A 15,301-nucleotide genomic window follows, 5' to 3' on the forward strand; every position below is an offset into this window, starting at 1 on the left:
CTACGGTGCTATAGTATGGTGGCCACGCACCAATTTATCCACTGTTGAAGCTAAACTACAACGACTTCAGAGGTTGGCCTGTATGGCGACCACGGGCTGCATGAGAACCACTCCAACCGCGGCCTTGGAAGCCATCCTAGGCCTGCCGCCGCTGCACCTCCACATACAACAAGAAGCGCTAGCTGCGGCGGTACGTCTAAAAAGTCCAATCTCTGGAGACCACCTAGGGTACCTCACACCGAAATCCTCTATGAGGCGATAGGTAAGGCACCGCTAATAGAGGCGGTAACCGATAAGATACCGAAGCAATTCGTCTTCGACAAGAAATACAAAATACAATTACACGAAGAACCCCGTGAAGGACTTAACCCAAGGGAGCTGAGAATCTTCACGGATGAATCAAAAACAAGGTCAGGCACTGGCTCTGGGGTATTCTCAGAGGACCTCAACATACACATCTCGACACCACTTGGTGCCCACAACACAGTCTTCCAGGCAGAATGTATGGGCATCATAATGGCAGCACATGCGATCGTCTCAAGGGAGGTACGTGACTACCCCATCCGTATACTCTCCGATAGTAGGTCAGTACTACAAGCTCTACAAAGTTATACCTTTACTTCAGGGCTAATCTACGAATGTCACAGAACTCTGACAGAGGTATGCACCACCAACAGCGTAACTCTTCAGTGGATTAAAGGACACAGCAACTCGCGAGGTAACGATGGAGCCGACATCCTAGCGCGTAGAGGCTCCGAAATGAAGGTGGCAGGACCGGAGCCCATACTACCATTACCTTATGCTTGGCTTCGAAACATGCTGCGTTACAACACCAAGGTAAAACACCAACAATACTGGTCTAACCTAGGCACCTGCAGACAGGCAAAGGAAGCACTCCCGACAATCACCCCCGGATTGTCAAAAAAGGTGAGGCAACTAAAAAGGCCACAGCTCCGACTTTTAGTGGGGGCCACAACTGGCCATGCCCCTTTCAACAAACACTTATTCACCCTGGGTGTTACAGACAGCCCCCTATGCAGAGCGTGCACGGAGGCAGAGGAAACAGCCGCTCACGTCATTCTCGAATGTCCAGGGGTGGCAGAATACCGGGCACAACACCTCGGGTCGCCGGGGTGTCTTCCAGAAGTCGTCGGCAACATAAAGGGTCTGCTAGGCTTTCTGGTAGAGCTGGGTTGGCAGGAATAGTGCCGCAACCCATCACGCAAAATAGGCGCAAATTATTATTTGCGGCGTTTGGGGCTGAAACCCTGGGGCCGTGGGGGCCTAGTGCGCGTGGACAGCTCCTCATAGAGGCGTCTGGCGACCAGAGGGCTGGCCAATATTTCGCTCAGCGGATCAGCATTGCTATCCAGCGGGGCAATGCGGCCAGCCTTCTGAGCACCTTACCCGTCGGCGAGGATTTAAGCCAAATTTTTAATTTATAAGTTTTTGCAGTGGTGTTTTTATATTTTATAAGGTTTTAGTATAAGTGTTTTTATTTTTTTAATGTGTTGTTGGATGTTTTAATAAATTCATATTAGTTTTAATAATATTTAATATAATTTTGTAGAACGTTAATGTCTACCGTAACGTAATATCGATATATTTAGTTGTCAATAAAATATTTTTCTCCATCACTTTAATATAAATAAGTGGCCTAAGTTATTCAGTACCTATGTTAATAAGCATGGGTAGCGAATCGCTTAAAAAGATTAAAATTTATAATTAAATCAACACTTATCATTCTTTTGTGCATTATTAAAAGCTTAAATGTAAAATTGCACAATAAACAGCTTGTTACCAGCGGGATAACCTTATCGCGCCGGTGCGTCCCCATCTCTCTTACAAATAGTGCAATAACCTAACCACAAAATTATACATACATATAATCACGCCTGTATACCATAAAGGGGTAGGCAGACCACATGAACTACTAAGTTTCAGTGCCACTCTTGGCAAAAAGATAATTGTGCACCCCCGCCGTCCGCGACATAGTTGACCGATTTTCATGAAAGAATGGCTAAGAACACTCCCGACTAATTCAGCTTTCAAAAAAAAACTAAATCTAAATCAGTTCATCCGTTCGGGAGCTACGATGCAACAGACAAACAGACATACATACAGACAGACAGACAGACACGTCAAACTTATGACACCCCGTCGTTTTTGCGACGGGAGTTAAAAAGAACGGCCTGCCGTAATATGCTTTGTCACGCGACCGTGCTTACCGCCAGGTCTCATAATGATTATCATTTCCATACATTAACATGTAATAAAAGCAACTTATTACTTGAGAAATATTTAAAATATAGGTTGGCACGACTCAGTCTGGCAGCTCCAATTAAAAATAGTCCGATTTTCTGTTGATAACTGTTATTAACTGATGATGATAACTGATATTGATATCTGTTACAGTGGTTGCAATACTCTAAGAACAAATTAAATTATTTTCATAGAAAATATTTTAACTTGTATTTTTAAGTTGTAACACTACTATTATAAACATTGAATAAATGTCATATACAAAGAAAAAGTGACCAAGGCCTCCAGTGTTCCGAGCTGGAATCGAACCAGCGTACTCCGCTTACCGGGCGACTGCCTGAACCGCTCGGCCATCGCCATCTTACTATAGTGCTCCCACGCTGGCTGTTATGTTATATGTTATATAGCAATTGTGACAGGGACAGCTCGATGACATTGACATTACGATGTCCTTGTCACACAGTGTTATATTAATTAACATAATATATAATAGCCAGTGTGCGCAGCACCTTAGGTCTCAAAATCTGCAGACCTGCGTGCGTAGCCGAATGCACAAACGCTCACGAAACGCTCACGAAACGAAACGCTCGTAGATATCTATCTCTATCGCTCTTGCGTATTGGCGCGACAGATCCAGACTACCTTTCGCGGCGTTTTGTTTTTCGTTTCGCGTCGTATTAGAAATTCCATTCGGCTACGACGCTTGGGTGATATTCTAAGAGAGAGGCTCACACCCAGGGTCGATCCCACATAAAGCGTATGCGAGTGATAGCAAATAAAAGGACGGGAGTAGAAAAAACATTTATTTCATACATTCAACCAGCCTAAACTAAAGCTGCGCTCTTACTCTTTACCGTTAGGTCTTAAAATCTGCAGACCTGGGTGATATTCCACGAGAGAGGCCCACACCCAGGGTCGTTTCCACATGAAGCGTATACGGGTGACAGCACGGCGTCACCGAGTGCGTACACCTCATTAGGGGGGAATATGTACTTTATCGGACCGGAGTATCTGTTGCACACGTCCACTGTCTGCTTGGCGATGTTTCCCTTACCATGCGATGCACAGTACTGCATAAAAAAAACAAGTAATTATTTACAACTGTTAATGAGGGAGGCTATTGCATAACAATTGACACTTGTTTTATCTCTTTCTTATAAAATGCCAGGCGGCGACTACTGTGTAATATGAGTGCCTGGCATGTCACTGTGCAAGTGCCTAGGCATGTCACTGTCATTCATATGTGAGAGAGAGAGAAAAAGCATAATATATCATCTTCTCGCTCTTACGTATGAAATTCTTTATCTGTGCAATGGACTAAAAGTTTGGCGCCATCTGTCACAACCTTTGAGTTTGCCTCCTCAATGTGAATGTGATTAGTAAAACGTACGTCCCTCTTTGTCGGTTACCATTAAGGCGAAATTTACTTGTATCTTTATATGAATAAACGGACAAAGCGACTTTATAGCAATCGACAAAGTGGGACGTTTTCCCGTGCACACTCACAATTAGTTTCACAACTTTACTGTAATTCAGATATTTGTTCCTGAGTCATGGATGTTTTCTATGTATATAAGTATGTATTTATCTATTTAAGTATGTATATCGTCGCTTAGCACCCATAGTACAAGCTTTGCTTAGTTTGGGGCTAAGTTGATCTGTGTAAGGTGTCCTCAATATTTATTACTATTTATTTATTATTAATTGTAGAATGTATCAAATCTGGACAAGATAACAAACATTTTGAACGAAGTTAATATCCTCCCATCCCATTATGACAATAATGCCCAAGTATCCCATCCCATCCACCCACCCACCCATCTTAAAGGCCGGCAACGCACCTCTAACACCTCTGGTGTTTCGGGTGTCCATGGGCGGCGGTGATCGCTTACCATCAGGCGACCTGTCTGCTCGTTTGCCTCCTATCCCATATAAAAAAAAAAAGTATATACTTACGTTCGGAATATCTTTCAGCAGTTCGTTATGGCCGTGCGTAATCTTCGGAGGAATTTCTGAAAGAAGAAACGCCATCCAAATTGTCTACATACTTTATTGGCTGTTTATAGATATTTATATGATAAAGTTACTTATCGATGTAGGGAACAAATCAAATTATTTTATTAAATATTTTTTGATTCACGTCAGCCGCGTTAGCTAGAGACCCGCGTTCGATTCCCGGCTTCGCCACCAGTGGGCTTGATCGCTTTTTCTTTAGTGTATGGTGTCTATTTCAGTTTATAAAGTTACTTATCTTTACTGTTTAGGTATTATATAAAGAGATCCATCTATTTATAACTGTTCGTAAATTAAAAATATGTAAAAAAAAATCTTTCATATTAATCCAAATCATGGGCCATGGCCACACCATAAAACCACGAATACCACGCTCTGTTATTAGTTAGTAAGTAGGTATCTATAAGTTTAAATTATAATTGGGAAAGTGTGTGTGTCTGTTTATTTGTCCGTCTCTCACGGCAAAACGGAGTGACGAATTAACGTGATTTTTCAAGCGGAGATAGTTTTAAAGGGATGGAGAGTGACATGGGCAACTTTTTGTCTCAGTCTAACGCGAGTGAAGTCGTGGGCAAAAGCTATTAGAAAATAAAGTAATGTTTCATATGCCACACTCATTTTCTGCTAAGATACAGTACCGTAAATGATTAACTTTATTTTTAAGATCGATCTCGTTACCCATTGTAAAACCCCTGCATATTCCTCCTGCAAGGTTAGGGTAAGTGACAGTCGCATCGGCGGCGGCGAGCGAGCGCGCCGAACGCGAGCAAAGCGCGAGCGAGCGGTGACATGGCGGCGGCGGCGGCGGCGGCGGCGGCGGCGGGGATGGCGCGCGCGCCTCTGACGCCGCCGTTTATATGTAGCGCGCGATAACTAGGGTGACGAATTTATTTTATACAATTACTTAGTTATATCCTTATCGCTTCATATTTATGTGTCACTAAGATTTACGGAACATTTTATTACTATACGGCAGGAAAAATACACTCAAAATCAAATGATACAACCAGTAATGTACAACCTTTACTGTTTGTGAAGTTGCGAGTAGTCAATCTCCGTTTCCTAACTGAGGGCCTTCAATTCAAGCTTACGCATGGCGTGATAATAAAAAATATCGGTATATTTGTAATATTTATTTATTAAAATCTACGCATATTGATTACAACTTTAATCTTCCTTATCGGTATGAACCAGAGCAAATTTGTTCATTTTATATTAAAGATTCTTCACACTTGCAAGTAATTTGTGAGTGTAAATATGTACAAATAGCAAACTTTGACTGACTATAAAAGAACCTTATTTATTTGTAATAAAGTGTACGAAAGGTTAATTAACAGTGTGGAATATGGGAATTATATAACTGGTGGCAAAGTCACGGTAACATTTTTGCCTCTGCCATGCTGCCGGGTGCTTGTTTGCTGTTTTCGTTTTGGGCAATCTTCACTGGCTCCCAAGCCGTCGTTACTCCTATAGAAGAAACTGGACCATGCGCTAAATTTGTAATGGGTTAGAAATTTTCGTATATTCATAATATAACTATAATTACGACGGATCAGCTTAAAGTTAACGAAACCTGATAGTACGAGCATAGATGTTCGTTTATTGTTATTGTAATGTAATTAACCGACTTCAAAAAAAGAAGGAGGTTCTCAATTCGACTAAAAGTTTCATTTAGAATATTGTTTAGATAAGAGGAATGCTGCGGAATCTTTAGTGTTCAATTATTAAAAGTTAATATACTTATTCTGTATACATATTATTTGTAATTTATCAGATTATTGTAATTTAATATTAAAAGTTAATGTTAAATTCCTTTCTGTGAGTAAACTATCCTACTAGGCTTTATACATAAGGCTACGGGATTGATCCAAAATGGGCACTCAGATTTTTATATTTTGTTTACCGGCAATCAAATAGCGGAGGTAGCTACATACAGTAGGTACTACTAATGTGGAAACATAGCATTATGAATCCAACTTTAGCAAATATTTTATTTGCAGAGCAGAATTCGGAGGGCGGGCGTTACTACAATGGTGTCGATGAGGTGAAGTTCCATTTTGAAGCAAACAAGAATGAAGTCCTGCACAGTGTTAAAAACGTAAGCGCCTTTTTAGAGAATTCAGCAATATTTATTAAACAGACCCTGTTCGTAGTAAAGTCTAGGTATTGTATGGCTCTGAAAACCATCGAGACAAAGAAAAAAAAGAGGATTGAAATTTCTTTGTTTGCTTCTCTATCGTTTGAATAAGGAAGAATTGTCTATCTCAGAGGCAAATAAAAAACTTAAAGTTTTGGGACTGAATTTGAATGACAATAATTACAAAAATAAAATTATTTTCGAGCCCACTAAATATTAATGAAGACTTTATCATATGCATAATAATAGTATGTTACATTACAGTTCCACGATAGTTCTATGCACTGATCACCCAGATGGTTGATTCCTTTTTTGTCCACCAATCCACATGCCATCAGCTTTTTAGCCGTTCTACCATCCGATTCTAAGACAGTCTTCAATGTCTCCATTTTATAGTTGTAAATATGTGTATTGTGTAAATAGATATTTTCAATTAATTTAGCATTACTTTATGTTTAAATAATTTATTTTACCATAAAATAGTATTATCAGAATTGTTATTTATTATGAAATAAAAATAATAAAATATCAAGCAAATTGTAGTTGATTCCTTGAGTATTATACCCACCAAATTTAAGCTAGGAGTTAAAATCGACGAATTTGTAGAAACCTCACTTTTCAAATAAAAATTAGGTACACCACTAAATTGGCTAAATATAATATGTTGCAGACTTGCAAAGCACTAGGCTCAGAAGTGGACAAGCAGTTAGTGGAGGCGTGCAATGAAGACTACCATGGTGAGACGAAGCCTAAACTGGCTCCGCTGGGTGATGAGGTTCTGTCACCAGTGTATGCGACGTGTGACGGCGTTCCAGATTGCGGGCCCATAGTCATTCGCGTTACACAGCTGTGCGAACAATTAAAAACTGGTAGCTGCTGCTGATGAATCTCCTGTCGTGCGACCACAGATGGCACTGCCTATGGACGCGGGCAAATACCATCGACATATTTTATCTTAAAATTTTAAGCGAATATTGACTTTTGAGTAATTTGGGTTACTTATGTGTTTTATATTGTTGTAAATATAACGTTAGGAAATATAAAAATTGTATTTAAATTTCTCATTCATTTAATACAAATACGTCTCCCTGATTCGTGATTACGGAGATCCTAATGTACATATTCATCTTGTAATCATTTATTTATCCAATCGATTATTTGACCACAGATGCAAAAATCTACTTGAAATAGAATTTAGGCTTAGAATCACCTACAATCTACATATTTCAGTGAAGTAACAAGTATTCAAAAGAAAGCAAATTATCAGTTAGCTTTAAAATAGTTTTCTACACAGTAATTTAAGCCTTTTTGGAAGAAACGGAAACTGTTCTACTTTTTTAAACACTTTTATTTTAATCAACGAAAAACGAAAGATTTTCATTCTCATTGGCCGTTTTCGGTTAATTATTTAAATAAAAATGTATTCCAAATTTGTTCGTCATCTGCTACTTTCATATTATATATTAAAGGGTGGTTAATCTAAGACATTTAGGTAAAGATACGGTACGTCGACAGTACTTCGTAATAATTTATTGAAACTTATAATTTATTTTCATAAAACATATCAGCTTGTACAAAAATAATATTCATATAGAGCACAGACTACACAGACACTGCATTACAAAGGTCCTCACAAAACATGCAATTTTTACTAGTAGTAAAATAATCGAATGAGATTTTACATAATTGAATAGGATGTCAAAAAAATATATAAGTAAGTACCAATATTGTATGGGAGCGCTTATGTGCTGTGAACCTCTATTATTTCATGTGCTTCGTCTAGAATAGTTGAGATAGTCCGTGTACGGGTAGTATGTTTAATATCTTGCAAGAGGCACAGGGTTGCATGCCTGGGTGACATGGATCACGAGAGGACCGCACTCTGAATCGCCATCGCAAGACGCGTATATTGGTGATAAGGTATCATCTCGCAAATAGTTGACTTTAGGCGCTTTTCTGGCTGATGACGTAAGACCTCTGAAAGCGTTGCATACTTCCACTCTCTGGTACTGAATTACGCCGCCGATCTTGGCACATCTCTGAAAAGGAGGAATATTATTTATTTTAAACATCGTAGGCAGATAAACAGCAGGTAACATAAATTATCTTTAACTTTTACCAAATATTGGCTATAAAAAAAAACTAGACTGATGAGAAACAATGGAATCTTGAATCTACTGATCAATTCAATCAATTGTGAGTGTGTGTAGTAAAACGTCCCACTTTGTTGGTTATCATTAAAGCGAGATTAACTTGTATATTTATATGAATAAACTGACAAAGCGGCTTTATAACAATCGATAAAGTGGGACGTTTTTCGTGCACACTCACAATTTATTTAGCTAGTTCCGTTGACCCAGAATAACCATGAAACAGACAATAACAGATTTGTCAAATGTCTTATTGTAATATTTGTAATAATTAAACAATTTGAACCGTATCTAATCCAAATAGTTTCCTAGTCAGTTATTTTACGTTTGTTGAAGATGATGATGTGACAAAAATGAAACAATGATGATTGTACTTACGTCGGGAATATCATGAATGGCTTCACTAGTACGGGCCGTCACGTCGAAGTTTACACGCTGTTGGGGTTCGACGGATACACGAACCGCTGAAAATAGAGAAAGGTCAATTCTAACTAGTGATTACATTTTCATCATCATCATTGATTCATTTTTGGGTTCCGTAGTGTCCGTCCGTCCGTCCGTCCGTCCGTCCGTCCGTCCGTCCGTCCGTCCGCGGATAATCTCAGTAACCGTAAGCACTAGAAAGCTGAAATTTGGTACCAATATGTATATCAATCACGCCAACAAGGTGCAAAAATAAAAAATGGAAAAAAATGTTTTATTAGGGTACCCCCCCTACATGTAAAGTGGGGGCTGATATTTTTTTCATTCCAACCCCAACGTGTGATATATTGTTGGATAGGTATTTAAAAATGAAGAAGGGTTTACTAAGATAGTTTTTTGATAATATTAATAGTTTCGGAAATAATCGCTTCTAAAGGAAAAAAAGTGCGTCCCCCCTCTAACTTTTGAACCCTATGTTTTGAAAAAAATCATATATGTTACAGAATATTTTATTGTTTTCTTTTAGGTTCGAGTTATTAAAAAGGAAAACTAGAACCCTACACTTATTAATATTATATGTTAAAATAATCATTATATTTTCCTTACCTAAAAATAAATCAACAATAACTCATAGTTTCAAAATATTTAACTATTAAATATTTAGGTAGGTTACTTTTTTAATAAAGCTAATCCCAATTTAAGGCTCCTAATTATTAGGTATATGAAAGTTTTAATATTTACCCATAGCGAATCCAGAACAGCCCTGCTCGTGACCGTAGGGGTCCCAGGCAGTGGCGTCAACGGCGGCGAACAGCGCAGCGAGCGCGAGCAGCGAGCGGGCGAGCGGCGACATGGCGGCGGCGGCGGGGACGGCGGCGGCGGCGGCGATGGCGCGGTAGCAACGCCGACTCCGTTATATAGCGTGCCCACTCATTAATGAGCGTGGGTAACGAATCGGTTGTGCTGATTAAATAGAAATAGTAAACAAGCTTAAAAATATAAAACAATCTGTCTGTCTAGCTGTATGTTTGTCATTACTATACGAGTTATTAGTTATTACCCATATTATTATCTAATTGGATATGAAAAATCTTTTGAATCAACACGCAAGATAAGCGCAAGACATCGAGCTGCGGAAAACCGCCCGAACTACAGTATGTTTTGTATACAACAACGATATAAAAATTACATTAATGGCTTGATGATAAAAAAAAATCTGTGTTAGTTTTTTAGTCAAAAACTAAGCATTTCAGATATATACGAGTACTGTATATAAAATAAATATACTCGTATAACAGGAAAAAAATTCTAATCCTTAAATCCTTCGTTGTAATATATTATTCTGAAATATGTAATGTACCTATTATTTACTAAAATAGGTTAAGCATGTAACTTTTTAATGAAAAATAAATTATCCGTAAAAATGCCGCGAAGGTGATCATGAGACTGACCTGTCAAAAAGTTATCAAATCTCATGTCTATACAAGTTTTTAACTTTGTAATGATAGGGGCATCTTCATAAACTCCACGCCTTAGTCAAAATACGTAGCTTGACCGTTTTGTGACTACAAGTACTACTGCACTAACGAAACGGTCAAGCAACGTCTTACAATTTAAGTACTTTAGTTTACAAATAAATAACAGTGAATACATTTCAATACGACAGGGAACCGCCTAGGCACATAATATTTCAACAGTGTGTAGAGTTTGTGAAGTTACGCTGGTAGAGTTAGAAACTTGGCTCCACATAAGATTTAATAACTTTTTAACATCTTAAATATCATCTCAACTTGGCAACATTTTACATGAAAAAGTTTGTGGTGAGATTTCACTTGTTTTTTCAAAGTGCTGATGACAATCATCATCCCCATATTTGAATAGTATTAGCATATAGGGCAATTTCTTGAAAACACACTATATATACTATAATTCGTATTTTATTAGCTACTTATAACAGTTATAACAAGGACTCAAATATAGTTATGTTAATGTAACGTAGTAATTTTTCATGAAAATCAATAAATATATAACTAGTGGCTAGATCCACTCCAGCCTCATGGGTTTGCCAATTTAAACTAAGTCAGGTAAGGGTCTTTTTGTGACCCTTAAATATGCAGCCCAAGACGCGGGCTAGCGTCTACATTCCCATATTCCTATCCAAAGTGCTGATGACAATCAAAAAATTGAAAGTTAGATTAGGGCAACTAAAACACACTATATATCCGTATTTTATTAGCTACTTAAAAGTTAAACAAGGACTCAAATATAGTTATGTTTCAACGTATACAGGGTACGACGTCATGGGTTTGCCAATTTACCTATAGGTACGAATGTGTAGTTTCAATATCTACGACTTTGTACAATTTATACTTTTTACTGATAGCCAGCGCTGAGCTAAAGCACTAAAAAGGGGAAACTGAAACCTTAAATGAATAGTTATAATTCCGTAAAGTTTTTTGTCTAATTCATACAATACCCTTTGATAATAGGATTAAAAGTATTAAACAACTTCTACTACCAAATTTAAAGTGTTCAGAGCTGTGAAAACTAGATTTACCCAATACATGTGACAATGTTTCAAACTAAAAATTGGGTATGAAGAACAATTCAATTGTATTAAAATTTTATTTATTTCATAAAAACGACATTCATCGAATTAAAAATATTGGTATTGCTCAAAAATCATTACAACATAATAACTTATAAATAATTATCAACTAAGTTAAGAAATCTTTATATGACGCAAAGCCAATCCACACTTCACCGTTTCCACTAATTTACTTAAACTGAATCTTTATGAATAATACGAGTATATGTAATTATTTAACTTGGATCATAAAGCTTTCACACAAGAATTGGTTTAAAAATACTACGTGTAATACCCAAGCTGAAACTGATTTTTCTTGGCCGAAAAGTAACTTTTATCATCGTAGAATTGCAGTTATGCAGATCTATAATAATATAAATAATAGACTATACAGCGAGGATTTAAATGAGTACGGATTTTATGCAAAACAATGACGCGCCGAGATGAGACAAACAATGAATCTCGCAGCGCGCCAGGGCCGAAGCGGCTGTTGTCTTCCTGTCTGTCTGTCTGTCTTCCGCTGAAGCACTCGTGGCGTATTCAATGACTACGTGTATTTAGATTAAATATTAAATGAATATTCATTCAAACTATATAATAAATGGCAGTACGCAATATTATTGTCTGGCGCACTGACAGTGATACAAACTAAGCGGCCTAATTTTTGAATTAATTTTAATAGAATCTTGAAGTTAACCAAAGTATGATGGAGTATAGGTTATTTTGAAGTGTTTTGTGTATACTTTTTCTACTTTTCATCCGTAAACTAAACTATTTTAAAAATCTTTTGTCAATTTAGAGCTCTTAAGCTTTTACTTACTTATTGTTGACAGTTTTGGCTTGCGATTTCCCGACTGTTCACAAGTCTGCTTTGACTAACCATTTGGTAAAACTAATCTAAGGGGATAGCCATTCAGTTAGAAGGAATACATGGTTTATAATTTAAATAAAAATAAGTCATAGGTACCTAGTTATGAAGAAATAAAACACACACTTTATTGTAAACCTCACACGCTTTGAATATATCAGCATGAATAAAAATCGTTACATTCTTCGATTGCACTTAAGGTTCTCTAAAAAAAATATTTTAATTCCTATACATCGATTAACTATATATTCCGTTAGGGTAGGCATCTCTGTGTAACACGGAAGATGAGTGGTCCACATTCACGTACTCCTTTACACGACGCATACACCGGTGACATGGTGTCTTCGCTCAACGGGCGGACTTTCGGTGGCTTCCTGGGCGCTGACGTCCGGCCTTCGTACTCGTTGCATACTACCACACTCTGGTACTCGATGTCTACGCCGTATTTTGCGCAGTACTGAAAAAAATGCGTTATTGAATTAAATTACGTTCAGATAAAAGTACTTTTTCAGTACAGATGGTTCTTTTTGCCCGAACTAAGGTGCAAGGTAGTTAATTTCTTGGAAGATCGAAACTATGCGAAAAGGAAATTGGTAACTCTTTCACATTAAAATCATTTATTTGACATGAACAAATTCCCACATACAAAAACAAGACTTAGGGCCAGTTGCATCAACTACATTTGACAGACACATCATCGTGACGCAGCAGACGTCTATGGAACTTCCCATACAATAAAGTTTAACGAACGCTTTAACGGAGAGAGACGGTTTGGTGCAACCGGCCCTAAGTATAAAACTTCATGCTTAGCTTATACATAAATAACCTAACCACAAAATTAAAATTTTGAAAAAAAACCCCGACCGCGACCTAGTGGACCGATTTTCATGAAACATGGCTAAGAACACTCCCGACTAACTCAGCTTTCAGACAAAAAAAAAATAAATCAAAATCGGTTCATCCGAGAGCTACGATGCCACAGACAGACACACACACAGACAGACAGACAGACAAACAGACAGACAGACAGACAGACAGACAGACATACATACACACAGACAGACACGTCAAACTTATAACACCCCTTCGTCTTTGCGTCGGGGGTTAATAAAATAGGCCGTTATACCAAGACTGCTGGTGACATTTCTACGCTGTATCGCAATATTGATATGAAATAAGATGTAATACATATTATTGAGAGCATGTATTTTATAAAATAATCACAAATTTATAAAAAGTATCTACTCACATTGGGTATGTCGTGGAATCCTCCGCTGCCAGTCTTTAAGGCCCTGAGTTCGTAAATTATGTCTTCCATGGGCTTTCCGTCATACCGGCGAGCAGCTGACAGAGATAAAGAAAAGCAAAATTTAAGGTCAATTCTTTTAATTGCAATTTAATCTCAGCTCTATTTGATAAACTGTGATTCAGTACTGTAAAATTGGATTAAAAACGTTTGGTAATGCTGAAGTTTTCCCTGTGAACAAGAAATGGGCTTTTAATAGAAGAAGACATTATTATCACAGGCAAAACATTTGATAACTTACATATTTAAAATTAAAAAGTTTTTTACCCAGTTTTCTACTCAATTAGTTCAGATTCTTATAAAAAATGTACGAACTCTTAATTGATATGAAAAGCTAAATTCACATTGTTGTAATGATTTTATTTTGTAACAGACTGAATTTATATAAGTCTTGAATCTATTTTTAATAACATACAAACGTACCGTATGGCCTTACAAGCTAAGCTTACTTAATTAATCAACAGACTAATTTACTAAAAATGTCTTACATATTCTAAAACCAGCGCAATTTGGTCGGAGGCTTTCCAGCTCCCATACATTAGCGTCGGCGGCGGCGAGCAGCGCGCCGAGCGCGAGCAGCGAGCGGGCGAGCGGCGACATGGCGGCGGCGGCGGCGGCGGGATCGGCGGGAATAGCGCGCGATCCACGCCGACGCCGCTTTATAAGCGCGATATGGTATAATAACAGGCGTGAGTGGTAAATTATTTACGCCGATCATTGTTCTTTATTGATTAAACTATTTAAAATTATGTTGCACTGTGAGAGGACAAATGAGAATAATAATACATACCTACTTAGGTAGTATTAAATCTGGAAGTACTATTAGTTGATCTAAGGTTTCTAAAATACAGGGCATTTTTTGTTTAATTTATTATATTGTTGATTTATTGACAAACCCAGAAACGGACAAACTTAAAAGCTATTGTCCTACGTAATTCAAATTTCTAATACATAAAACACCAATCAAACTTCTGAGGTGTTTCCCTTGCGCTATGATATGGGGTTCTTCAAGAAGCAGGTATTTAGGGTTCTCAAAGGTCGGCAACGCATAAGTGGCTCCCCTGATGTTGCTTATGTCCATAGGCGGCGATGACTGCTTCCCATCAGGCGGCTCGTCTGCTTGCTGTCTATTTCATAAAAAAATATACTTATGTAAATGTTTATTTTAAATAAATGTGCGTGGTTTCCGGGACAATACTTCTGTAAATAAGATTATTTATTGAAATAAGGAAATCCGGAGGTTAAAACTAGTGTTATTATTTCATAGGTAATTGGAAGCAGTAAACGGATCGTTGATTGACTTGTCAAATAAAAATTAAATAAAGCATTTTTCATTACTTTCAATTTAATCTCGGCCGTGAAAACTAGAACGAATGGGCATTGTTTACTGCGTCTATGTAAATAAAACATTGTAAAACTGACTTTTGATAGACATATATTATATACCTACCCGATTAACATACAAAACATATGAAAAAGGTAAACATCGGACGACAGGTCTGGCCTACTAGTTCGAATACCGGTAAGAATATTTGTGAGTTGAGCACAGGTATTT

The 15,301-nt window shown here is 37.7% G+C and overlaps 3 protein-coding genes and 1 long non-coding RNA gene across 4 annotated transcripts; 1 reads left to right on the forward strand and 3 right to left on the reverse strand.

Annotated features, from left to right (window-relative positions):
- Positions 1-3,051: 3,051 nt before the first annotated feature.
- LOC125226800 lies at positions 3,052-4,258 on the reverse strand. Its single transcript, XR_007177126.1, has 2 exons — positions 4,219-4,258; positions 3,052-3,332 (listed from the first exon to the last, which is right to left on the reverse strand). It is a non-coding gene; the product is annotated as an uncharacterized LOC125226800 (long non-coding RNA).
- A 1,275-nt stretch (positions 4,259-5,533) lies between these two features.
- Positions 5,534-7,819, forward strand: LOC125227442. Its single transcript, XM_048131760.1, has 3 exons — positions 5,534-5,781; positions 6,276-6,373; positions 7,083-7,819. Exons 1-3 carry the CDS (start codon positions 5,673-5,675, stop codon positions 7,293-7,295), a joined length of 420 nt encoding a protein of 139 aa, XP_047987717.1. The 5' UTR covers positions 5,534-5,672; the 3' UTR covers positions 7,296-7,819.
- Positions 7,820-7,920: 101 nt separating this feature from the next.
- LOC125227441 lies at positions 7,921-9,883 on the reverse strand. Its single transcript, XM_048131759.1, has 3 exons — positions 9,727-9,883; positions 8,941-9,026; positions 7,921-8,451 (listed from the first exon to the last, which is right to left on the reverse strand). Exons 1-3 carry the CDS (start codon positions 9,836-9,838, stop codon positions 8,230-8,232), a joined length of 420 nt encoding a protein of 139 aa, XP_047987716.1. The 5' UTR covers positions 9,839-9,883; the 3' UTR covers positions 7,921-8,229.
- Positions 9,884-12,536: 2,653 nt separating this feature from the next.
- On the reverse strand, positions 12,537-14,377 carry LOC125227549. The gene is made up of 3 exons (XM_048131886.1): positions 14,235-14,377; positions 13,690-13,784; positions 12,537-12,897 (listed from the first exon to the last, which is right to left on the reverse strand). Exons 1-3 carry the CDS (start codon positions 14,344-14,346, stop codon positions 12,694-12,696), a joined length of 411 nt encoding a protein of 136 aa, XP_047987843.1. The 5' UTR covers positions 14,347-14,377; the 3' UTR covers positions 12,537-12,693.
- Positions 14,378-15,301: the final 924 nt, after the last annotated feature.

The sequence above is a fragment of the Leguminivora glycinivorella genome, chromosome 6 (genome assembly GCF_023078275.1).
Source record: "Leguminivora glycinivorella isolate SPB_JAAS2020 chromosome 6, LegGlyc_1.1, whole genome shotgun sequence".
In the NCBI taxonomy this organism is placed as follows: domain Eukaryota; kingdom Metazoa; phylum Arthropoda; class Insecta; order Lepidoptera; family Tortricidae; genus Leguminivora; species Leguminivora glycinivorella.